Here is a 26,753-nt window from a genome sequence, read left to right on the forward strand (position 1 = left end):
AAGAAACAGATTGGGGTGTTTTTTTTGGGTTTTTTAGGGGAGTTTTTTTGGGGTTTTTTTTTGTTGTTGTTGTTGTTGCTGGTGGTGGTGGTTTGATTTGGTTTTGGTTTGTGGGGTTTTTTTGTTATTGTTTGTTTTGTTTTGTTTTGTTTTGCTTTTGTTGGATTGGGTCTTTTTATGAATTAAACCTTCCACTGTTGGATATCCAGAGAGCTTGCAATTGTTCAAAGAGTTTCCAGTAACACAAAGCATTTTGAAAAGTATAGCTTCTCATTTTTACTGCTGTTCATGACATACATCATGCCTCGCTGCTGGCATGGAAAGCTGAAGATCAGTGAGTGCATTGGCCCATGGAGCTGTCTGAGACTTTGTTCTGACCACCCAGAATGTGAAGCATGAACCATTTGAAGGCTTTGAGAAATTTGTGCTGCAAAACCAGCAAATAGGATTTCGTTTTTATTCTAAGTTTAAAGCTCAGTGAAAAGAGTTGTGGTTTGCGCATAATACATGTTGTTCTAGTCTACTGAAAACTGAGTAACGTGGTAATATATGCAAATAGTAATGGATTAAAGATTTGGCATACTCAGGAATACTCCAATGATATGTCCAATCACAGCAGAACCATCTGCTTTTCCTTATATGTGCTAAATTTGCAACACTGTGTGAATTTCTATATTGGTTTACACACCACCTTCAGGAAATTATACTTAACAGATAAGCAATATTTGGGCTTTGGGACTTATCTTTAGCAAACAGCTAGTAAATGTCTCTCCAATTGCTCTCAGCTGTCTTCTTACAGAAAGTAGTTTAGAAATCAATAACATTAATTATGTACTCTTTTTACCCCTGAAGGAATGGCAGTGACCTGCAATTGCGGGGAGGCTCAGACTGGGTATTTGGAAAAATTTCTTCATCGAAAGGGTGGTCAGGCATTGGAACACACTGCCAGGGAAAGTGGTGGAATCACCCTTCCTGGAAGCGTTAAAAAACATGCAGATGAGGCCCTCAGTGACATAGTTTTGTCAGTCCTTGGGTAAAGGTTGGACTTGATTATCTTAAAGTTCTTTTACAACCTAGTTGATTCTATGATTCAAATGTTATTTCCCTATTTTTCTGCTCCTGCCAGAATTTTGACAGACCAAAAGGTGGTCAGACTTTCACCTGGAGCTTGGGCACCAGCAAAACAAAAGAAGCTTTCTATAGTACAGCTAAATTAAAATGAAACTTTTCTGTATGGAGTGGAAATTTTATCAAATTGTTAACTGTACCTTCTCTTCGGGTAGTGTCCAATTCAAAATTACAGAGAATACCACCTTAATGATCAATGCCATAAATAAACCTACAAATCACATGGATATGTTCTCCCTATAGTTTGGAAAGAAAACAAAAGCAATGGAAGAAGACCCATGGAGTCTGTACAATGTTGGCAATACCCCCTTCCTCATGCTTGCTCACTGAAACTCTGAAGCATGGGAAGACAGAGGATTAGGCAAGGAAAGGCTCAGTCCCATGGCCATCTGGGATTTCTATGAGTCTCTTGCCTTGTTGGCTTCATGGCTGGCTGGTTTACTGATGATCCCAGAGCCCATTTGCAGTGTCTCTGCATGACGCTGCGCTGAATGATTTCTCCCTACAGGATGAAGGGCTGAGTTATACCTTTTTTGGGTCTGAGGGGAGCAGGCATTTCAAAGTGTGAGACCATTGAACCATCACCTGAGGGGGTAGCTGTCTGGAGGAGATTTTAAATGTGTTTGACACATTTAAATAGATGGTTTCAGCTTGACAGTCTTGGAATGGCTCCTAAAATACATGTCAATGTAAAGAATAAGGCAATTTGTTTTGGATGGTTAAGGGAATCTGGCTCATATAACCAAGGTGTGACAATTCCAATCACATCTTCATTTCAATTTACAGGAAAGAAATAAAGTGGGCTTCATTATTGTTCATACTACTGGTGCTATATATTTGACATGATAATCTACAGTATTAGTCAGTAAATTGACTCACTGGACTGCCCTTGATCATATGCTCCATTTTCCACTCAGCAGGGCCCTCTCTAACAGCTATATATAACTGGGGAGAAAAAAAAAGAGACAGTTCTGTCTTAGATCATTATAAGATGTTGCATTCAGTTTCCACGCTGCTTCAAAGGTTATAAGTGATGTGATCTTTTCACCATCACAGCAAATATATGGTTGTTGTTTGTCTGACTTGTCAACTTCTCACACAGAAATCCGATACTCCCCACTTGTCACATATTCATTTTAGATATCTGTTCTTTGCAGGGCCCAAAATGAAACAGTCACTGCATTCCTGTCTGGAAGTTTTCAAGTCTTGCCTTTTGTGGTCTTTCCTTGTCAAACCACAGTTGTCACATCAGCAACCCACATGAGTACTTCCATCAAACGTAAAATCTCCTGATTGTAATTAAAATTCTGCATGCTTTTCTGTTAAATAAATTATCGTGCATCTTAATCTATAGCTCTGCTCTTCTGCCACCATTTCTTAAATGTCTGATTACTGAGATAAATGCTTGGCCAGGTTGATTTTAGACTGCATCACACATTTATGGGTTTTATAACATTGTCAAAATAAGTATTGGATTAATCCTGGCTTCTCATCAATGTGTTGAAAAATCGTTTCCTCAGTTAGTACACAAGTTAAAATTAGGAGTATCCTCTAAAAGAGACCTCTAATAGAGTGAAGGGCAGTTCTCAGTGCCAAGAAAGTACAAGAGCACAGACTCAGAAAGCAGACAGCTCAGTAGGAGATTATCATGAGTTATAAAATACACACTTCTGTAGCTGTATTTAAGTAGTGTATCCTCAGCTGCAACCTGTACTGCTGCAGAAGGAAAGGGAACCAAAGAGCCTTAGGATAGAAAGAGCCTATCGTTATTCCTGCCCAGAATGGTAAATTGTTCAGAGACTTTTTCACTGACCTTTGTTCCAGGAGTACTTGCAAGTCAAGGAGAATTACAGAGTGTAAATCAGAAATACTCAACTGCGGGTCAGCACATCCACAGAAAGATGTAATTCAGCTCACAGTCTCTCTGAGGAACAATCCCTCACAAATCTCTCCTGAACTCCTGATCTATTTGGCACATTGCTGGAGAAACTGTTTAACAGCACTGATTAATATTTTCAGTAACTAAATTTCAAAGCATACTGCCTGGTGCTAGCTTTGCCAGCTGGCTCTTAAGGGCTTTTCTGGTCCTGTTCCCTGTCATCCTACAATTCTGTGTTTGTAGCTTGAAGAACAGAACAAAAATCAATAACTGCCCAGGCCAAACAGCTTTCCCTATGTTGTAATGCTTTAAACATGTAAACACCAAAGTCTAAGCCTCTTTACTTAGAAACTTCGAAAGCTGCTGGTAGAAAATATCCCCAGATTCATATGAGTTTGGTACAAATTCCTAAGGCATCTTCACTTTGATATGGAAGGCAAGAAGGAAATATTTGTGGGAAAAGGAAGATCAAAATTCACATCCCACCATGGCACATTGATTACCCTTCAGGCACTCCTGTATCCCTGGGGTACAGTGCTTTGGGAGTGCAGGTGTCTGCCTCGGGCTAAAGCAACCCGCAGCTCACACAAGAAATAAAGTGTGGTATGTCCCTTAAAATCCTTTCTATCTCCCCTTGGATGAATAAGAACTTATTGCGGGAAGAGGTAAATATTGGACAAACTCATGAAAGTCAGGTTGGGCAGCAAGGAAGGTGTATCAGTGAGAAAAAAGAAGTGAGACTGAGGACACTGGCTGGGATGTCACATGCAATAAAACCATCTGTCAGCCTAATGTGAAGTTTGAAAATTATTCAGGAAATATCAGCTATTAGGTTCAAATACAGTGTCTGATGAAAAAAATCTGTTGTGATATAAGTCTGATACTCAACCCCAGCTATGCAAATACCCACAAGATAACTGGCCAAACAATTGGAAAAGCAGTAACAGAACAAAGAAGGGTGACAAAATTGCCAATCTTCATGTGTCAAAAAGCAAAATTCAAATAGATTATTTTTACAATAAAATAATACAATATAAGCCACAAGGGAAAGTGAACAACAGTCTAAGAGCAAGTAGGAGACAGACAACACAGACAGGCAACCCCTGTACCTAAAAGTAATAGAAGAACAGGATCATACAGGACTAGCACATCTTAAAAGATCTGTCATGTATCTGGGGAAAAACACCCTTTGCAAAAACTTGAAGAAAATGAGTATTTACAGCTAAGGAGCAAGATAAGGGTTTTTTGTGCCTGCCAAAGCTACATTCTCTGGACTTTTTATTACTTTTTCTTCACATTTCTGTTTGGTCAATATGAAAGATTATAGTTTATATCTTCACTGCATGAACATACAGCACAGGTAACAGTAAAGGCAGAATAACAGAAGACCAACCCATTAGCAAAAAGTACAGAACTGACTCCACTGTAGGTCATGACAGAAAAATCTAGGACATCTCCAAAATAAGGAACAAAATGACAGTGCTCCAAAACATTTAAAGAAAGAATGGCAGCAGCTAGCTAATCAATTGCTTTTATGTAAGCTCTGAAGTGTTGTGAAGGTGAAGGTTTTGAACAGCAGTACTGACTTAATGTTTCACTACTTATTTATTTATTTATTTTTAATTATAGAATAAATAATCTTCTTTTCCCCCATTGTTTTTGCTTCCTTGCTTGTATGGGCTAAGGACCTTGACTAGCGCCCCAACTACCATCTGAGAAATCTGAAATGGCAGGAGCAAGCTGGCTTGTGCTAAGTCTTTAAATATGCTAAATTTATTCCTGCTCTTATTCATGTAATTGTGCAAACAGAAATACCTGAAATTAGGAAAAAACTTAGCATAAATTTCACTACTTTCTCTTTCAACTCTGCTGTCCTTGCAGGCACCGTCACTGATCTCTGTATTACTTTGCTCATGACAAATACTGACTGAACCCTGTGAATACAAATGTCAACTCTCAAAACCACTAATCATCCTATTTGTTTTCATCTAATACATATCTCTGGTTATTTCTATTTCTTAATTAGCCTTGCACAAGGTCTTTCTGCACTTCCAACATCCTTTTCAGTCCCAATATGCACTCTTGATGGCTCCCGTGGCCTTATGTACTACAGTTCCACAGCATCAAGGAACTAATATGAGCAAGTTATAGAAAGTTTAAGAAAAGTATTTTAATAATTCATAAATCATCACATTGAACTGACTTCTCTATAAATAGTAAAGGTTACTCATCACAAAAATGCCACCTCTGGCTTCGGAAGTCCTTGAGCTGCAAAGTCCTGACAACTGAGGGAATGCATTGAGGACGTATTGCTATCACAGACAGTCTTGTAGTGGGCAGAGCCCTGGCCAAACAGGGGACAGTCTTCTTGGGATTTATTCTCTCCAGATGGCGCTTCCCACAGTGAAGAGATGCAGCTGGCTGCGAAACAGCTGCTCCATGAATTTCAAAGCTACACTGGCTATATAACTTCTAAGTCTGGATAACGACCAGAAGAAATGTTCCTACTGAGTCTCTTTGCCTTCTGACTATAATGTAGCATGTTTAAATTAAACTAGTGACAAGCTCATTTTGCCTACGGTATAAACCGGAAAACAAGAATCTAAACGCAGTATTATACCTTTCTGTCGGCATTACTAAAACAATTGTTTACAATAATTTCTTTAAAAAAGCTATAGTATCTATTACTTCTAGTAAGAATCCAGTTTTATGTGGTCTGTGATAAGAAATTTGACTGTTGCTAGGTAGAAAGGTGAAGCTGAAAACAAAATGCTAGATGAAGAGCACATTGCCTAAGCTGAAAAGCCAAAAAACAGATTTGCAAACCAGTTAGGAAAAGCAGCTAAGCTCATGCTTGGTAGGAAAGGGTTGAAAGGTAGTTAAAAAAGCTATATAGAGCAATAATTTTGAGGGTAGCAGATTAACCAAGAAACAACTAATCTTCTTTAGATTTGCTAGAGAAATCATTACTAGAAATAGTGTGGAGGCTACCTGGAGTGAGAAGCATGACACCCAAATGTAAGAGGCTCAGAGAGAGAACTAGAATTAGTAAATTCAGAAAAGCTGAAGCCCAGGCATAGGAGTACATGCCAGCATACGACAGCCTGAAGGAAACTGACAATTACTAGGTAGACAGGCACAAAAGAAATCCAGTGACCTATGCAGGATATACAGTGTAAAGCTAATGTAGGGAGAATGATATCTAAAATATGCTATGCCTTCTCTGGTTTTTCATCTTAGACACACATGCATGCATACACAAATACCCAAGGAAGGACCTGTCTGATGGAAGATTAGCAGACATTATGGCCTAATAAGGAAACTGCAGTTGAATAACTGCATAATTTGCTCATCATTAAAAGATGGGGCAAGGACTTGAAAACTTGCAAGAAAGCTAATTGTCTTCCACAAGAGCCACTGGAAGGTTATAAGAATTACTTACACCTTCTATTGGTAGGGCTAGAAAATTATTGACCAAGGGCACAAAGCTCTTTTCAGAAGACTTGAATATCAACTCATTGGTGTAAATATCTGCAAACACAAGAATGTCCTCCAGATTTCTCATGGGAAGTCCTGTGACAGTGGAACGCAGGGTCACCAACCTTTCAAAGGTAGGACAGTATATTTATGCAGTACTTAACACAGCCATGCTGCACATGCCATGAAACACACGGGACCCAAAAAGTACATCTTGATTCATCTAACTAGGTATGTAATGGTGAAAAAAGAGTATTGGACCTTGCACTTCTTTCAGAAAGAAAATACCAACGGCTCTAAAAGAGCATCCTGTTATGCACAAGTTCTCTATCTCACCAGCCTGTAGTGGCATCACACTTGATTAGACTTGCCTGCCATGCTCAGCACAGAAGGAAAAAAGCCTGCAAAATGAAAATTCTGCAGGTGGGGTAAATGAGGAGACCTAGCATCTGATTCTATACTGTGCTTTGCAAAACCTGAATATATGGTAAAACTCTCTCTTGTTTACACAAATACCTGTTGTACAGCTGTTTTCTGTCACTTTGACAACAGAAACAAGCCATATTCAAAAAGTGAGCCCTGCATGGATGTTAAAGAGAAAGGTGGCCTAAATTAACAAAGAACAGATAGATTAATTTCTTGGAGAGTTTGTGCTGGAGAATATCAAGTTTGCTACGTGCAGGCACCTGTAAGACCTTATGTCCTGAACAGGAAATGCACAACTTGCTTTCCTAGAACGCCATGTAAGATCTCACATTTGTGGAACTCGGGTAATCTCTAATGATGGGGGTTTGTGATCTCCATTCTTCATTGGTTACTTTTATGATAGATGAAGACTACAGCGCACCTAAAGGCAAGTCTCTACCACCAATAGGCTGTGGAAGCCTTAAAAGAAAAATGAATGAGTCAGTTACAGGCAAAGCACTTCCACATGACTAGCAGAAAGAGTTCTCTCAGAAAACTGCATAGAAAACAGCTTTAAGGGAGTGAGGTGCGACATGAAAACAAAAGTGTCATGTCTTTTAGGAGTCTTGTCATGATATCACAGAGAAATTAAAACCTTGGCACCTTGGTAAAATAAGTTGCATTTACACAATTTCATTATAAATGTGGGTGTACAAATGGACACACCGTATTTGTATGGGAAATTATATACACAAATTAGAAACTAAATGATTTGAAGAGCTATGCTGTCAGTCAGAGAGAAGTTACAGACTCAATGCAGAAATTCACTGGGTAGGATTCTGGACTTCATCACTTCACGTTTTGGCAACCACAGCAGCCTTTTTTGACCTTTCCAGTCTGTTTCTCCAGGACCTAAAGACACCCTGGCACACTCAGTATGCCAGATATATTCAATCAGCTGCTGGAAAACTGCATTTTCCAATGGTAAGTTCTTCTTGACATTGATCCTGCTGTAGTAAAGAAGTGTTGTGTGGGAAGAGTCAGGGCTGTGCCAGCTCTGAAATGCCATAGGGAGAAACCAGTCACAGGGAGTGGAAGTTGTGTCAATTTTTAGTGACCTGTGGTGGGGCTTGGCACAGAGTTTTCAGATGCCCCTGACTTGAAATGGGTCTCTGTGAAGATTCTGAGCAACAAGCCCTCAGAATATGTGGAGTTTCAAGGTGTTTATTCCTTCCAGTATAACTATCCCTAGTCCACTCCTCATGTAGCAAAGAAAATCTCCTTTCCCACCTATCCATCTACTCCTAGATGTCTAATTCCTTCTTTTGTGCAAGAGAGATCAGTGTTATTACAATTAAAAAAAAAAAAAAAAGAAAAGAAAAGGAAGAAAAGAAAATCAGGCTGCAGAAGAAATACTTAAGTACAGATATTCATATTTACAGTAAATAACATCTTGCTGTAGCAGCAGATCAAGTGAAATAAACATGTCTGATCATGAGATCAAACTAAATGTGTTAAAATCAGGCTTCAACTGATCACTTTGCTATAAGCAATGGCTGACAACTTGAACAGAAATGACTAAACTATGTGGTTTTTTCCATTGGAAAAAAGATAGACAGACAAGTGACTTAAATACTGCTTTTGAAAAAGTACCACAAAACCTGGATTTTGCTGAAACCTGTGAAGTTTTTCAGACCTTGAAACAGCATGAGGTTTCAACGGACTAGTTAATACAATTTGGTTTTGCACAATGTCATTTGGACAACATCATTACAGAATGCTTCACAATTAATTACATTCAAATAGCAGCTTCTATCCCCTGTGGAGAATGGGATTAATTGGGTCAGATGTAAATATGCATTTCATGGATCCTACTGAATACGTGCCCATCTCACCAATTTACTATGTAATTTGATACAACTGGTGTACTATGCTCTTGAGATGTGCAGGGCGAGAACAGTTGCCAGTCAGGGTAGATATACACAGATACAGCACTGCTGGTATTCTCTGCCTGCATATGTTTGTCTCTAACTGTCTGACCCTTTCATTCTCTTGCAGAAATATTAATTTATATTTATTCACACTGAAATACTCTACTGTTGAAAATGAGTCTTGGGACAGCAGTCTGAGCTGATATGAAGTATCCTGCTGGACCCCTGTTAACCTGGGATCAGAAACTCTTCTTCTCCCAGGTTTCCTCACCTTTCCATTGGAAAGAGGACCAGACTCCTGAGATCGGAGCCCTACGGGGTCCTGATTCTGGGCAGAGAAAGGTAAGCTATATACAGACTAAAAACAAAGGAACCAACTTCAGCCAAAGTTGTTTCTTTGACCCCTTGTACAGCCTAAGCCTAAATGTTGGGACTGCAATGGCTTTTCACTCTCTTTCTGGACTCTTGGTTAGGGGTGGTTTAGATTAAACATACTCCTGAAGTCCCCCTTCTTCATCTTTTTAGCATGCAACACATATTTGACAGCTCTTTCATTGGGCTTTTTTTTTTTTTTTTTTCATTAAATGAGGTGGGCCAAGAACACATCCAGCTAAAGAATCACCATTTTCTAAAATAATCTGGAAAACAAACTCTTGTGCCTGTGGCAGATGGTTCTTGAAAGACTTCTTGTTGCTGTAAAGCATCGAAAATAAAAACATCATTTCCTGTGTTTTTCTACCTTCCTCTGCCCTATTTTCAGCTTGCACTCTAGGCATAATAAAAAATGAGACATTTGCATCCAGCTGGAGAGTACCTTTCATGAGCTGGAAAACAACAGAGTTCATTTCTGGTGCATCTCCTGCTGTTCATAAGTTACCACCAGGACAAACTCACTTGAGTGAAGTGAAAACTTCAGTTCCCAAGGTTCATCAGTTAAGAGCTGATCCTTTCAGCCACTGCATGCTGGGTAGGTACAAGAGAGTACTCAGAGTTTCTAAAGCAAAGTAACTCTACAGAGCAAATGAAAAAACCTTATCTCAAGTTCTCCCTCTGGGTTTTCCAGTCCTTCTTGTCCCAGATGACGTAGCATACAGTCACTTCATATCTATGATTTGAGATATTTTAATGTTACAGAATCATAGAATGACAGAATGGTTGAGGATGGATGGGGCCACTGGAGGTTATCTAGTCCAAAATCCCTGCTCAAAATTACAGGTATTAATGTTTAATAATGTTACTGTTCTGTAGCTCTTTACAATGCTTATATACTGTTCATATCTTATTTAATGTTAAGGAATAATTTGCTAAAGTATCTGCAAGCTGGCCAACGTGAGTCATTATACTGCATCATGTCCTGTTTGGTGCTTTGGTGTTGTACCTGGTCCCTACGGTTAGATTATGTATTCCCTGCTCCCACAGAGTACTCTGTGTTGCACCACTCTGATAATTTCAACAGATAGAGAGATTAACCATTCTGAAGTCTTGCCAACTCCCTATCAGTTCTCCACTCCCCTGGCTTCTACCACTTCAGGACTATGCTTTTTCAAATTGACCTAATTTTTATTTTTTCTTCGTGTTTTTGTGTTGGTTGGTTGGTAGTTGCTTTGTTTTGGTTTTTTTGTTTGTTGTTTTATTTTGTCTGCGTGTTTATTTGTTAGTGTTTTGGTTTGTTTGTTTTTCTTTTTTCCTGAAATTGTAGTTTGTTCTCCTGATTTTGTTCTCCTGGATTCCATTACTTCAGCTTTTGCAGTTGTACTCTTCTCAGCTTTAATTAATGCTAAGATATTTGGGAGTTGATATTTGGAGGTCTTTCTCAGGAACAAATATTACATGTTTCATAAACCAAAGGCTGCCTTTGATTACAGAATGTTTAATATACCCAAATTTTTATTTGGTTTTCAGAATTCTCTCCCTTGAAATGTGATTATCCCTTTTCTCTACTGTTTCTTGGTTTGGGGTAAAATATCTACCCCATACAGTTCACTATCTTATTGTGTCTGAAGTTGTAAAACACAGGAAACACAGATACTTTTTTGATTTTTTTACCTTCCCTCCTCCAATAAGGGAAGGAAAATCTTCCATTCAGCTTTAAATTACACTTGTAAAAGGCCATTATAAAAACTAATTTCTCTCTCCACTGTTTCTTTGTCTCTGCTTTTTATTGGAAAATCCACCATCTGAACACACTGCTCTTACTAGACTTTTTTGATCCACTGTTTGGATACCACCCCCATGGCTGAACTGCTTCTTTTTCTACAGGTTATTCTTTCTTTGGGGACTTCTGCCTTTCTTTAAACTTGTGCCCAGAGCTAGACTGAAGATTTATATCAAGATGTTTTTCTAGTTTGAGGTGATGCTTTTGTTTAAATGTTTAAACTCACTGAAGTAAGTCTATTTAATAAACAATAAAGATACTTTGACCAATGTTAACTAGCCTATTCATGCTCAAAATAAAAAGACAGACAAGGACATTGAGATGAAGTCACAAGGTGACATGGCAACATGTTGAAATGTATTGTGTCTTTTATTTAACTGGTTCTCTGCAGTCATATGCAGAACTATAACTTCAAGCTAAATAATCACTTTGGTGTATTTATCTTCTACTGGATTTTTTCTGCACCGTTACATTAAAGTGCTAATGCAACTGCCCTGGAGAAATAAAAGTAACCACAATATCTTGAGGGTGTTTACCTACAGCAGAAGCTATGTGCTCTTTAATCTATTAAGTGAGCAAGATGTGTGTGTGAGAGAGAGAGAGAAAGCCATTCAGACTCAGATTCCTATTTTTCACAATGAAGCTTGTGTGCTTGAGCTAGCTCAGTGAGTACCAAAAATAGCTCAGCAAAAAGGGCTTTCCTTGAGCCCTTCCATTATTCACAAGATGCGGCACTTTACATAACACAACGCATGCACATCATCCCGCCGAGTGCACATGGATGCTGGCGGGCAAGAATTTCTACCGGGGACAGTAGTACCAAGTGTTTTAAAGGCAAAGTCAGGCTGAAGGCACTGATTTTTTTTCAATAAGCAAGTCTAGAAAATCTTAGAAAATTGTTCAGAGGGTCTAACAGAGGGATTTCAACCCTATTAAAACAGCAGAGCTGGCCTTTGAAAACTGGTATTACTCACTGCATACTTTTTCTCCTTTCTAAAGATGGAAATACTGTATTATCTTGACAGTCACAGTGACTTTGTTTGGGTACTTGGGGTACCTGCTTTGCCATTGGCAGCTCCATCCAGAGACCAGCAGTTCTCTGAAGCACTCAGCGAGGTGCTGCCATCTTTGCTTAGTGGAGTTATCGTCTGCTGCTATAATCACTTAGCCTCAGTCCCAGCTCTTTCAACTGAAAACACCATTTGTGCCTCCCTTTGCTAATCTGCATGCATGTGAACTCCCTTGGCTGCAGCATTGTTATTTGTATTGCTCTGTGTTCACTGCACATGGGATTAAAGTCTGTCACAATCTCCAGCTGCACAGTTTTTTGTTCAAGCCATATAGTATTGCTTTTAACACTAACAGTCCCAAACTTAACCCCTGTTCTTGGTCACAGTATAATCATCACATCACCATCTCACGTATAATTTAGGAAGTCCCCTTTGAGGTGATTGGGTGAATACTAGTGTACTGTGACTCATACTGACTACTGATCATATAACATAGTAATTATTGTTTTTAAAGAGAGATGATTGAACCTCTGTAAACAGAGGTCTGCTTCCCTGAAAACCATCATTTTGGAAAATAAGCAAATCTTGTTTGATTATTACAGATCATGTTTTAAAAAGAAACTATTATCTTTCTGGTGATCTGGCACTATGCAAATTTAGATTTTAATATAATAAAATTGTACTATGTCCTCAGTACCATCAGACTCATGGCTTCTGCAGTCTGTATGCAAAAAGTAGTAGCATGATATGCAACACATAGGCAATCATCTCTCTTCACAGTGAAGTGTTGCTGTTCATGGGTATATATTTCACTGTGAGCAGGAAGACTACACAAATCTTTAGGACAAGTATTAACGCTTTCTCCAACAGAAACTGCATGGTGAAGGTTGAAGCACTGATTATCTGAGGATATATATTCTGTATGGAACACAGCAGCAGGTCCTGATAACACAGTATCACAGTATCACAGTATGTTAGAGATTGGAAGGGACCTCAAAAGATCATCTAGTCCAATCCCCCTGCCAGAGCAGGAACACCTAGATAAGGTTACACAGGAATGTGTCCAGGCGGGTTTTGAATGTCTCCAGAGAAGGAGACTCCACAACCTCCCTGGGCAGCCTGTTCCAGTGTTCCATCACCCTCACTGAGAAGAAGTTTCTTCTCAAGTTTAAGTGGAACCTCTTGTGTTCCAGTTTGTACCCATTACCCCTTGTCCTATCATTGTTTGCCATTGAGAAGAGCCTGGCTCCATCCTCATGACACTCCCCCTTTATATATTTATATACACTAATAAGGTCACCCCTCAGTCTCCTCTTCTCCAAACTAAAGAGACCCAGCTCCCTCAGCCTTTCCTCATAAGGGAGATGCTCCACTCCCTTACTCATCTTTGTCGCCCTGCGCTGGACTCTCTCCAGCAGGTCCCTGTCGTTCTTGAACTGAGGGGCCCAGAACTGGACACAATATTCCAGATGCGGTCTCACCAGGGCAGAGTAGAGGGGAAGGAGGACCTCTCTCGACCTACTGACCACCCCCCTTCTAATACACCCCAGGATGCCATTGGCCTTCTTGGCCACAAGGGCACAGTGTTGGCTCATGGTCATCCTCCTATCAACCAGGACCCCCAGGTCCCTCTCCCCTACACTGCTCTCTAACAGGTCGTTCCCCAACCTATACTGGAACCTGGGGTTGTTCCTGCCCAGATGCAGGACTCTACACTTTCCCTTGTTATATTTCATCAAGTTTCTCCCTGCCCAACTCTCCAGCCTGTCCAGGTCTCGCTGGATGGCAGCACAGCCTTCTGGCGTGTCAGCCACTCCTCCCAGCTTAGTGTCATCAGCAAACTTGCTGACAGTACACTCAATTCCCTCATCTAAATCATTGATGAATATATTAAATAATACTGGTCCCAGTACTGACCCTTGAGGCACTCCACTAGATACAGGCCTCCAACTGGACTCCGCCCCATAGACTACAACTCTCTGGCTTCTGTCCTTCAGCCAGTTCGCAGTCCATCTCACTACCTGATCATCCAGACCACACTTCCTCAGTTTAGCTGTGAGGATGCTGTGGGAGACTGTGTCAAATGCTTTGCTGAAGTCAAGGTAGACCACATCCACCGCTCTGCCATCATCCATCCACAATGTTATTTCCTCATAAAAGGCTATGAGGTTGGTCAAGCATGACTTCCCCTTGGTAAAGCCATGTTGACTGCCCCTCATAACCCTCTTATCCTTGACATGCCTTAAGATGGCATCAAGGATAAGGTGTTCCATCACTTTCCCAGGGATGGAGGTGAGGCTGACCGGTCTATAGTTACCCAGGTCCTCCTTCTTGCCCTTTTTGAAGACTGGAGTGACATTTGCTTTCCTCCAGTCCTCAGGCACCTCTCCCGTTTCCCAAGACTTGGTAAAGATGATGGAGAGTGGTCTAGCAATGACTTCTGCCAGTTCCCTCAGCACCCGCGGGTGCATCCCATCTGGACCCATGGATTAATGGATGTCCAGATTGCTCAACTGGTCCCTAACCCATTCCTCATCGACTAAGGCAAACTGCTCCAGTGACCTGACTTCATCTGAGGTCTCAGGAGTACAGGGCTCTTCAGGACTGCCACCGGCAGAGTAGACTGAGACAAAGAAGGCATTCAATAACTCTGCCATCTCAGTATCTTCTGTCACCAGGGCACCCATCCCATTCACCAGTGGGCCAACCTTGCCTCTGGTGTTAGTTTTATCAGCTATGTATTTGAAAAAGCTCTTTCTGTTGTCCTTGACCCCTCTGGCCAGATTTAATTCTAAGGAGGCCTTAGCCATCCTAGCTGCCTTCCTACATCCTCTAGCAGCAGCCTTATATTCCTTCCGAGGAATCTTTTCTAATGCAATGACATATCAATGGTTCAGCTGTAAATATAATTTCTGGATCATTAGTGTTAGAGCTCACACTTTTATAGAGAAACTTTAGCCAGTCTGATCTTTGGCTTAAGAGATCTAACAGTCTCTTAAGGTGCCTTGTGCTTTCATGCAATGCTCTGAGGGCTGCAGCACTAAGAAGGACAAGACCTGGCCAAAGCAATAACAAAACCAGTGGCAGAGATACAGGCTTACAAAACAGAACAGTATTTTTCTTGTTTTGTAGATCTAGCTGCTAAAACCAGAAAACCTGGTCAGGCATGATCTAGTGCCTATGTTTTCTCTCTGCAGATTAGCATTGAATGATACAGTGAAAATATTCAGTCACCCCTCTCTTAAGCTGTTTCCTCTTGGCTATGACTTTTACATTTGCATTCACCATAAACCCTTGATTCAGTGAGCAATACCTCAGTAAGTTAAGCTCCCTACTTAAGAGGCTTCTTGTGGCACCACAGGCTATGCTGCTATGTTCTCCTCTGCACAAAACCATCCTTCTCTTGAGCATAAAAGTACTGAGCTGCAGCTATGATAGCATTGCTCCAGAAACCTCTATCTTGGTGTGTCTCCTCTGTTCACCTCCCAAGTGCACACTGCTTCTGTTGTAGGAGTTCTTCAGGGGAAATCAATGGAATGCAGCTCCGGCTGTTAGGGCTCTGCAGCAAAAGTACTTCAGTGGCATGCCCCCTCTGTGTAGTACTCCTTCTGTATATGTAATACATAGTATTCAAAAACTGAAGAGATGCTTCTGCAAGCTTTCCTTATAGAAAGGATAACCAGGACTTACCTTACACAGACCTTAGCTGGACTATTAGCACTTTGTGACTGATAAGACATGCAACACTGAGTACTTACTTGGACTGGTTTTGTAGCTGTATGGCAGCAGATTTCCAGTGGCAGCATAGTCATACTTCTCATATCTTCTACAAAGACCCTGATTTTTTAATTTCATGTTCAGTTTTCTATACGTGTAAATATGATTATTTTTACAATTGAAAATATCTGGAAATGAAGGCTCTCTTCTACTGCTTGATATTGTAGCTCCAAAAGAGAACAATTTATTGCTCTATCCTAATTTTGCTGTGTAACATGAACTGTGGTTTTTCTTTAATTTTCAAAATTCCCCTTACACAAAATCCACTGAAATCATCTGCATCTTATAATCACATAACTTTACAGAGCTTGATCAAAGTCAGAGGCTCATTACAGCTCAAAAGCTGCTCAGGCAATGTTTTTGTTCTAGGAAAGATTTAAATCATGGTCCCATTTTATTTAAATGTATACATTTCATTTCTGTGCTACTACTACCAAGCAATGAGCTGCACACTAAGCTCATTGCTCTCTCCATCGCTGATTTTATTACCTCCACATCTCACCCATAATCTGGATCTATCATCTGCTACCTTATTGCTTCTGATCTGCTACACGTTGCACTGTGTACAAGATTTCAGCCCCATGGCTCTTCTCCAAGAAAATAAAATGAAACCAATGAAATACATCTTTTGATTCATAGCTATTCATACTTCACTAAGCAGGGCTCAGGACATCACAAGAAGAAACACTGTGGGTTGACAGTTCAGGAATAAATACCATACCAATAAAAATGCATTTCATTATGCATACCAAATTCTGTTGGAATGCACTGATCTGAAAGATGACACAATGTGGGATTTACTGTCTCAAGGCATTTCCTATGCTTCTGTCTTCCCCATTCACCTTATATTTATACAGGATCAGGTCACCAAATATACATGCACTTTCCCCAGGAGGTTTGGAATGGGGGTGGCACAAGTCAAACATGGACGAAAACAAGCATAAGGATGGGCCACAAGAAAGTACAACATTGAACTGCTGTTCATGCTGGGGACAGTATTGTTTATTTTGTAGGGACATTTAGCAAAGAGAACACAAGAGACTGCTACTGATGCCATCAAAATCAGCCATTTTGCTGATTTATGACATCATTGCTCATACTAAATCTGTCTCTTGCTTTCTCTTCTCACTACAGTTTTACCCTCAAACTTGAATTGCCGATCTGATTCACTGTCCCGTAAGCTGGTGACTCTTTGCTCCGCAAGCCATTCATGCGCCGCACGGACTCAACGCTTTCATTCCCAACAGTCATAGTCTGTGCCTGTCCCCAGAGTGTCAGCATAGATAGCAGCAGCAAGAATGAGAATAGTGCAGTGGTAACACGACGACACACATACACAACACGCAAAGAGAAGAACGGCTCTGTTAGAGAAGACAATCATGCAAAACAACGTGAATCGCTTTCAAGGCAAAATAAACTGAGAAATGAAAGACAAATTCAAGTAAAGGAATGCAGAAAATACCCCTCAAAATGATGGTCTTAGTAGCATTATTATTTTGAAATTTGTGCAACCACTTTCATAGCAAATGTGAAAAAAAGATTGTGCAAATAGGCGTCTTTTACTCCAGAAGAATGTTTCCTTGTATTTAGTTAGGACATTACCTATTTTGCAAAGAAGCCATGTACCAACTGCCCTAGGATAAACATGGGTCTTCTGGTGATTTGATTTTAAATAACTTCCTTTTAATAGTCACCAGAATAATCACTCCCACCACAGATGAAACATCACCTCCAAGAACCAAAACCTTGTAATTTTTGAATGATGCCATTGAATACTGATACTTACCAATAGTGACTTCTTGCCCACCAGTTCACCTCTAAAGACATTGTATCCAAACCTGAAATTGCAGGCCCCATACAGCAGCTTCAGCTGCTGCCATGCTGGTTTTGGAAGCAAAGGCTTCCAGTGTCAGTGCGCCTGGCATGTGTGCCTGCAGTTGGGCAAGCATTTCTGCTCTCGCCTGTAATCTAATCTTAACAGGAATTTCAATTCATCTGACTGGATTGCTTCCCAGAGCATCCATCAAATATTACATTAGCTACAGAATATTTATTAGACAGACCTGTCAAAACACAAATGCCCTGTGCCATTGTTGTCATCTCTCTTGTAAAGGAAACCATTATTTGTGGCTTGAAGCACTTGCACAGCTCAAGCAAATATTTACTTCACCTAGAAAATGCATATGTACAGCATCAACCTAAATGTTTCTGCTGATACTGAAAATGAGTGACACATACAGGAAGGATGAAGCCTTTATAGTTGTGGGGATGCTCATAACTGGACTAAAATTCCATTTAATATCTATTCTTGTCTTTCCATTTACAGATAAATTAAAAATAAATCAAGAAACATGGACAGACTTCCTGAAAATATTTTAAGACTGACATCTAGGTTAAAACCAAGCCTCTCTTCTACATTTCAGTCCCTGGTATAAAATGATATGACAGTGATATTCACAAATAGTCCTTTTTTAAAAAAATTGAAGTTTGTATCAGTGACAAACTGTGAAATAGTAGAATCTAAAGAGGAAATTCTCCTAATTTCTCTCTCTCTCTCTTTTTTTATTTATTTTAAGTGCCCACATTTCCTGGTTTCATTTGGGAAAGCCAACAGTTGCTGGTGGTTTAAAAGTGAGGGCAGAGCTGCCGATCACTGCGATGGGCTGCTTAAGGGATCTCCCATTTTAGTATGACTAGCTAGCATAACACTAGAAAAGACAGGTCGTGGGCGTGTGGTGTTGTCAGCACATCGGTATGATGTCAAGAAGATAATATCAGTACTCTATCTATGTCATTGCTTCCAATAGTTCCTTATCCACTGGTGGGTGCCACAGAGTAGCACAATATTGGTAGAGGTACAGCTGCCTCAGCAATTGCAAAAAGATAATAAAATTCTTGGAATCAATGCCCAATCTATTGGCATTTATGAATAACTTCATAAACTGCAAATAAACCCTGCAGCCAGTTATCAGCTCTTAACCAGGGAGTAAATCACTCAAAAGCAAACTTTAGAATGAGACTCTCCTGCAAGGCCAAGAAGAACTGAGGTGAGAAATCAACTGCACATCAGTTTGCTATCAGGGCAGATGCAGTCACCCCAAGTAAAGAGCAGCTGTACCTTGTTTTGTCTTCTTTGCCTTCTTCGAAGCCTCAGAAATTCTTTGTGCTGCCTTGAAACAAAGTTGACTGCTGCATATTCCAGTAAAGCAGCAAAGACAAAGAGAAGGCACACGGCCATCCAGATGTCGATAGCTTTTACGTAGGAGACCTAGAAAAAAATAGGACACAGCATGTTATATTTCAAACTTCTTCATAAGCTGAAGCTATTGATGTGAAAAAATAAACACATTTCTGCACAGCATGAGTTCCAGTTGTTCAATGAGGTGAAGGTTTTCTCGCTTTGTGTTTTGGTTTGTTAGTTTATTTGCTTATTACAAATAACTAATCCAACTATTAATGAAAATGTGTTTTCACAAAGAATACATAAATTATTAGCTACTGCCTTTAGAAAAAGAATCAGGATTAATCTAACAAAGTAAGAGTGCTCTTATAGCTTATGAGTGCTCACAGCTTATCAGAGAGAAAACAAATAAAAGGTGTGAAAAATACCTTTCAAAAAACAACTATAGAAAATTTATAGTTATCACCTTTTTCATCTTCTATGAACCAATTACCAAATTGATTAATTAGGTATGTTTGGTATCTATAACCTCATATGAAATTCAGGATACTGTATTTATGGGTTGATGTGACTTTACCAATTAAGTAGTGGAATCTAGTTTCTTGACCTATATCCAAATATTCTATAAGAAAAATATAACTTACAGATATTATCTACTAAAAACACCCAAATAGCAGATGCCTCTGTTCTAGTAAAAGCCTATTCTGGTTTGAATTGACAGGCCCATAATAAAATCAGATATATTACAGCACTGCAATGTCACAAGATTTTTATCGTATTACCCACACTACGCCAAACAATAGCCAATTAATGAGCTACACACTATGCATATCAAAGGCAAATTGTCTTCCATAGTTGTGTTAGGTCTCTGCCTTTCTTTGTAGTCTTGCAGGTTTTAAGCAGAGATTTTATGATTAGGCAACAGCAGGTTGTCTCTTTTGTTATCAGATATGGCATACAGGGTGGAATTAAAATCATCTGACTTTTAATGTCTTCAACATATATGTGAGCCAGTTGCCTAAACTACTTCGATATAAATAGATCAAGGAATGAAGAAGAATAGTAATTTCTAGGATGCAATGCATGTGAACTGTTTTAGATATTTTCTCTAGGATGAAATAAATAACACCCAAAAAGTGCTTCTTCATCTTCATGTCTGTAAAGGGGAACATAGAACTACTAAGCATAGACACATGGGGCTTTACTCAGTCGTCTAAATAAAAGCACCACATACTGCCACATTAGGTACATAGCCTCCACTTGCTAATCCAGTAAAGCACAAATCTGCAGAATCATACTAACAAACCAGTCCTTTGGAGATGCCTCAGATACCCAAGGTGACCTCAAATGGCCCCACCATACAACTGAATCAAGATAAGCAAAACAGATAATACCTAAACCCTGAAAATTTATAATAAAAAGTATTTAACACCTGAATAATTCCCTGCAAGCCAAACTTTTCAATGCAGTCAAAACGTACAGCGGTCTGAAAAGAAAGCAGAAAAGGATGTGCTGTGCATCTAACACACTAATGTTTAGGATACCCAATTTCCACCTTGGAAACCTTCACCTCTATCCTTTGTACACACTATTCAAAATGATCTTGCTCTTACAGCTGTAGCTACCATTTCATGATGAAGAGCAGCACACCTATTTCAGTAGATTTTGTTCCTATTTACCATGTGCTTGAATAGCATCACTTTTCAAAGTCTGTAGAGCAATTTTTTGTTAACATCAAACAGAATATACTGATCTATATGCTCCAGCAAGCAACATAAGCAGAGGAACTGGCATTTAAAGCAGGACAGAAAAGATACAGAGATCCATTCTGCAGATCCTGAACACTGAGCAGGACATTTTAGAGGAGCCAAGTACTGTTATTCAACCTGCATCACAGGTACATACATTTCGGTAGCTGATACTATAGTGCAGCTCCACCCTGCAATACCCACAATACAACACGCTTAGGCATGGAAAAGGAGGATTTAGTAGGCTAAGGTAACACTATGAATCTGTGACTTTCAATTAGATACACAGCAGGTATGCATTTCTCTCTCCCACTCATAAAAAAAAAGAATTTAGAAGTTACATCTTTATTGAGCAGCTGTGAAACCCAGTAAAAAAATCAACAGTGTCGCAGGCAGTCTGTGCCACAGGCTGAGGCACAGTACGAATCAAGTCACTGTAATTTGTGTAAAATGCATCTGAGTTTAGAATGTTTGTTACCTTCCTTGAAGGGGCAGCTTGTTTTCCTTCACAAATGCCCTTAGGAGATGTATTAGACATGCATAAACAGCTGGACTGTGCTGCTACAGACAGCACAATGCAGGGAGTTGAAGCCACAAGAATCAGCATTTCTGACTGTGCAAATCTTGTCCTAGTGGGCTTAAAGCAGGGAGAGCAAAATAATAAAGGAAGCCCTGAGTTAGCTTTCCTGCCACTTAAACTGTGCTGCTGTAAGTGACATCTACACAATTGCTGAGCCAGCTGGATTATTTTAACTCCAGCCTTAGAATAATAGAATCATAGAATAGTTAGGGTTGGAAAGGACCTTAAGATCATCTAGTTCCAACCCTCCTGCCATGGGCAGGTACATCTCACACTAAACCAGGTCACCTTCTCGGCTGGAATCAGAGGATGACAATATACTTGGCAAATATGTAGCTTGTTTCGTTCTTTAGCCATTGCCACACCATGGCACAGCTTTAAATGAGGAAAGAGAAAGCAAGTGCTTCCAACAACACATGAAAAATAAATAGATCATAGAATCATAGAATCGTAGAATAGTTGGGGGTGGAAAGGACCTTAAGATCATCAACTTCCAGCCCCCTGACTTGGGCAGGGACACCTCACACTAAACCATGTCACCCAGGGCTTTGCCCAACCTGGCCTTGGACCTGGCCAGGGATGGAGCATTCACAACTTCTCTGGACAACCCATTCCACTGCCTCACCACCCTTACAGTAAAGAATAAGTTTTAACCTGTTACCCCTTTTCCTATCACTACAGTCCCTAATAAAGAGTCCCTCCACAGCATCCTTATAGGCCCCTTTCAGATGAAAAAGTCCTGCAATGAATGAAAGCTGACACCTTTGTCTGGAAATCACTTTATGTAATTTTATCTATGTATCCTCAGTATGTACTGAATTATGCTGCTAAAAGCCTAAAAACCTCGTGTAATTTTCTTAAGCCAGACTTATGCATGGAAAATGACATAGATCTATTACATCAGGCCTAGGAAGGCCTCACCTAGTACATGGTTCCAAAAAAGTCTGAAAGTGACTGCCTAGGTCTTAGACCAACATTTTGGTAACTAAAGCATGCACAGTGTGAAGTTTTGGTGGATTTTAGGGTCTCTGTCTGCTTTAGCTGACTTTAATCTGTGTTTTCCTTCAACTAGGAAATGGTCACATCTAGCAGACTACAGACTGCTCTGAAATAGACCTCTCTCAACCACCTCTGCTGAAACTGTTCTGCTTTGTATGAAAACACTTAAAAATACATTGGCTTGGGGGCTGGGAACAGAATCTCCCCTTGTTAGATGCAAATCTTAAGCAGAGGAATACAAAGTCATTCTCTGCCTCTGTGTTTCGAACACATGCAGGGATTGAGAAACACCTACCACAGATTATTTCATGGTACTTGAACAGTTTTCTCGGCAAGATGACCACAGAAAGGATGTGAATTTGATCTGCACATTCCAGGTGAGTGTTATAACCACTTCCTTACCAGATGCTGTAGTTTCTTACAGTGGTATCTCACATGTCAATGAAATGACTTTTTCTAGGAGCTCCTCAGCCATTTCTCACTTACCTTAACAGGAAACTCTCCACTGAGCAGGCTCTAGTGTGCATCTCATTCCTAGGTTCTTATTTCTCCTTTGCACTGTACAAAGAACCTTTCAATCCAGTTTTCAATTTAAAATATTGCTAAGTGATATGCTTATAGGGGCTGAGGTCTGAAAAACTGAGTACTTCATGATATGACAGGCACATCCATTGCTTTGGGAGGTCTTTCCACCAAACTCAAAAAGAGTGTTACTGACCAGATCGTAGCATTGTGTGAAAACTTGTATGTTTGCTCAACAAAAAAGCTGACATTACCTGCTTTCATAAAGACTCATCAAGCAATACTGTATCCCCAGCTTCCTTAGGTACGATGTTCTACAGTTACTACCTTGTACCTGTAGAACAGCGCACACCCTGATTTTTTTGAGAAGGTTTCATCTTATCTAACTTAAAATGTGTTCTGTGCGTGCGGGGTTTTAATAAATTATAAGAAATAAACATTTTGGAGACAAAATGCATTGAAGTGGAAGGTAGATATCTATATTAGAATTAAGTAAACTGTACCCTAAAAATACTAGTCTCTCATTTTTGACCAAGACTGGAGTTTTGAATGGTTATTTCTGGTATATATGTCTGCTTGATATATGCCAACTTTGGTTAGATAAAGCTTTTGAATAATCTCTGTTAGCTACTATCTTGATGTAATCCTAAGTGAAATGGAGCAAAATAACAGCAGCTACCTCACATGAGCATACGTAACAGAGACTGTTACCTGAGCATTTGCCACCTTTCCCATAATTTCACTTGCAGGACACAACACTAGGTCTGCAGCAACACTACAAATTCAGAGTTGTGATTATGATGCTACCAAGTATAAAATGAAAAATTAGCACCAGGGGATTTTTTCAAAAGAAGACCTTGTACAAGCTCCTCTGAAAAGCCTGTAACCCTGACAGCACACTGGCTCCACTTACCTTGTGGTACTTTTAGAAGTGGACATTTGGAAACCCTGCCTCACGCAGCATTATCATGCTTAAAAAGCACAGTAAGATTTTTGTGCACTTTTATTCTTTAAATAACTGCTCCATTCTTTACTGCACATTGTGGAGCTTCCTCTCTGATGTTATTTTGGGGGAGGGGATTTAATGGCTCCTACCAATAAAACCACAAATTATATCAATTATGCAGATGCTCTGTGAATGTAAATTAGGGACAGCTAATGAGGGAATATTTTCAGAAGGAGAGCTGCCTGCACCAAGAGCCAAGTATGATAAGGCAAGACATAATAAACATGACAAAGCAACTCCTTTCCCTTTATTATTTTCCTCATTTGTTATTTGGCCATGCCCACTACATAAACGAAAGACCAGATAATGCTCTATACAGCACCTGAGTGAAGCATCAATGACCTGAGTGAAGTTTCTGGAAATGAAAGTCCAAGGAATATTACTCTGTTCCTGAGGGTCTTGCAAAGAATAAACCTTCCACTTCTCCAGCTCTTTCGATTTTAACACTGTGACTTTCTTAACAGCTTCTGGGTACCTGTCAGCATATCACCATGTGTCACCGCCAGAAGGAAGCATGTTTTTGTGCAGAGAAGCCAGGGGAAAACATGGTCATGGGTCCTGTGGCTGAGCAGCTGTCATTTGTTGACATTTGTGAATCAATCCAAATATGAGCTCTATTTCTGCTGCAGTGCCAGACTCATGAGACTCTAGACAACTGTTTTAACTCTCTGTCTAAAACAGACAACTGTTTTAGCACTCTGTCTAAAGCAGACAACTGTTTTAACTCAAACAGGTGTAAAATGAAAATTAAGACACATCCATTCTCTCCCAGAATTCTGCATTGTGAAAAGAACTTCAACTGACAATGCAAGGTGCTCAGCCTATGCTAAAACTCCTATATTAATTTATTTTGGTTGAGAGAATCTAATAAAAAAACAAATCTTTGATTTGTGCTATGAAAACCCAAACCTCTGCTTTTGCACAATATCGCATTCTAGGCAATTTTTTTTTAAAGAAGATCTTCAGCTACTGGTAAATGTTACAATTTAAAATTCATTTATCCTACGCATTAAAAGAATCTCCTATGGGAAAGGGTTTCAGAGAATTTTTCAGATTGGAAATGTGAAAATAGATCTAAGTGACATTTTAAATCAAAAAAGAAACCAAAGTTATGTAAAACTGCCTTCTTGTACAAGGCATTGATGTTGCATTAAATTTCACTTGATTTTTTTAAATCCAATTATACAGTATTCTGTTATCATAAAACTGAATGGATTTTTTTAAAAATCTTGAATTCATAAATAAACTGATGGCTCTTTTATGCGTATCAGCTGTATATAAGTGAAGCTGAAAGCAAATGTCCTTGTTTCATCACAATTTCCAGAGAGCGAGGTTTCTGAATGAAGAACATGCTATCAGCTGCTATTACTAGGAATATTCTTTTGTCTCACTCTCAGTCCCAATCCTTCTTTTCATTCAAGTGTTTCACGTCCACAAAGCAGCATAATTTTAAACCCAACAAATATCAGAAAATGTAAATTTCTTACCGAGTCCTAAAACCTCAGTAATTTTATACTATTCTATTGTTGAAACAGCTCCCAGTTAATTATCCTTCACACTATGCAATTTTAAAGATGCACAGTGACTGTGCAACACCTTGGTGGCTCAGGTAGGGAAGTCTTTTTAGCTTAGTGGACAACACAGCATAAAGCAGAAAGTGTTTGAAATTCCACCAAGCCTAAAATTAATAAGCTTGATCACCTGATAAGGAAATCTTTGTAAAGATTCATCTTCATGAAGATTCATCCTCACTTCTCCTGAAGTGTTCAGGACAGAACAAATAAAGCAACTGTCTTCCTCAGCTGTTTTGGAGACCTGTTCTTGAAGGGACCTGCTGCTGCAGATTAGGGAATAAGAATGAAAGATTTTGTCTTCCAGATGATGATAAATGCTTGCCTTTTCAAGACTTTAATGTCCATATTAATTCAATACTGTACTTTGTAATGAAAAAGGTTAAGCTATCGTAGAATCATAGACTCACAGAATGGTTTGGGTTGGAAAGGACCTTAAGATCATCTAGTTCCAAGCCCTGTGCCATGGGCAGGGAGGCCTCACCCTAGACCAGGTTGATCAAAGCCACATCCAACCTGGCTTTGAACACTGCCAGGGATGGGGCAGCCACAACTTCTCTGGGCAACCTGTGCCACCACCTCATCACTCACACAGTAAAGAACTTCCTTAAAGCTACTATTCTGTTACTGGAAGTTAAGTGCTCATAGTATGAAGCAGATTTTAACAGGAGATGGTTCATCAGTGAATGAGTCTTGTGGAAGTTGTAGTTGTTCTTCATCAGGTTGTTTACTACATTGCTTGGTGTCTTGGAAGAACAACCAGCCTGGCTGGTGACCTTCTTTCCTTCAGAGGTGAAATGGGGTCAAAATCAAGTCCTAAATGCCCCATGCAGTGACAAAGCTACTACCCTCAGAGTAAAATGCCTGTTCTGAGATTATGACACAACTGATTTGATTTGTTTGATGGATGAATGAAAACATGACAATATTTGGTGAATGTGAAACACACTTTTTCCAGTTACTTTAATAAACAACTCTATTTTTTAAAATTGACCAAAATATTTTGTTTAACTTTTTTTGTTTTCTTTTGTTTTGGGGTTTTTGTTGGTTTGGATTTTTGGGGTTTTTTCTTAGAAATCTCTACTTTGTCTTCCATTGTTAAATGAAATGTGGGCAATTTTCAAAACAAAATGAGAAACAAGCAAGAAATATTTAATTTAAAAATACAGAAACAAACTCTCTCACTCTCCCTCTATTATTCAGATTCCATCTGAAAGTATCCACCTCACTCAGGAGGGACTCAGAAGTTGTTCCAGTTTGCTTTCCATTGAATAAGCTATTAATCCAAAATTTTTTGCTCTATTTCTGTCGCTGGTTCTGCCCTGTCAGGAGATGCTAAACCTCCTACCCACTGATGATGCAGAACTAAATGCTGACTGTATTC

General features: G+C 39.6%; 1 protein-coding gene across 2 annotated transcripts in view; it reads right to left on the minus strand.

The window, feature by feature from the left end:
* Positions 1 to 26,753, minus strand: part of GLRA2 (glycine receptor alpha 2) — a gene marked incomplete at its 3' end in the record, with an annotated part of 132,699 nt that overhangs the window by 11,342 nt on the left and 94,604 nt on the right. For both annotated transcript variants that reach the window (XM_080613192.1, XM_080613193.1), the window contains exon 8: positions 18,881 to 19,030. In XM_080613192.1, the coding sequence (XP_080469318.1) occupies positions 18,881 to 19,030 (150 nt within the window). The remainder of the gene's footprint in view (positions 1 to 18,880; positions 19,031 to 26,753) is intronic.

The sequence above is a fragment of the Psittacula echo genome (assembly GCF_963264785.1).
Source record: "Psittacula echo genome assembly, chromosome: 3".
NCBI classification, from domain to species: domain Eukaryota; kingdom Metazoa; phylum Chordata; class Aves; order Psittaciformes; family Psittacidae; genus Psittacula; species Psittacula echo.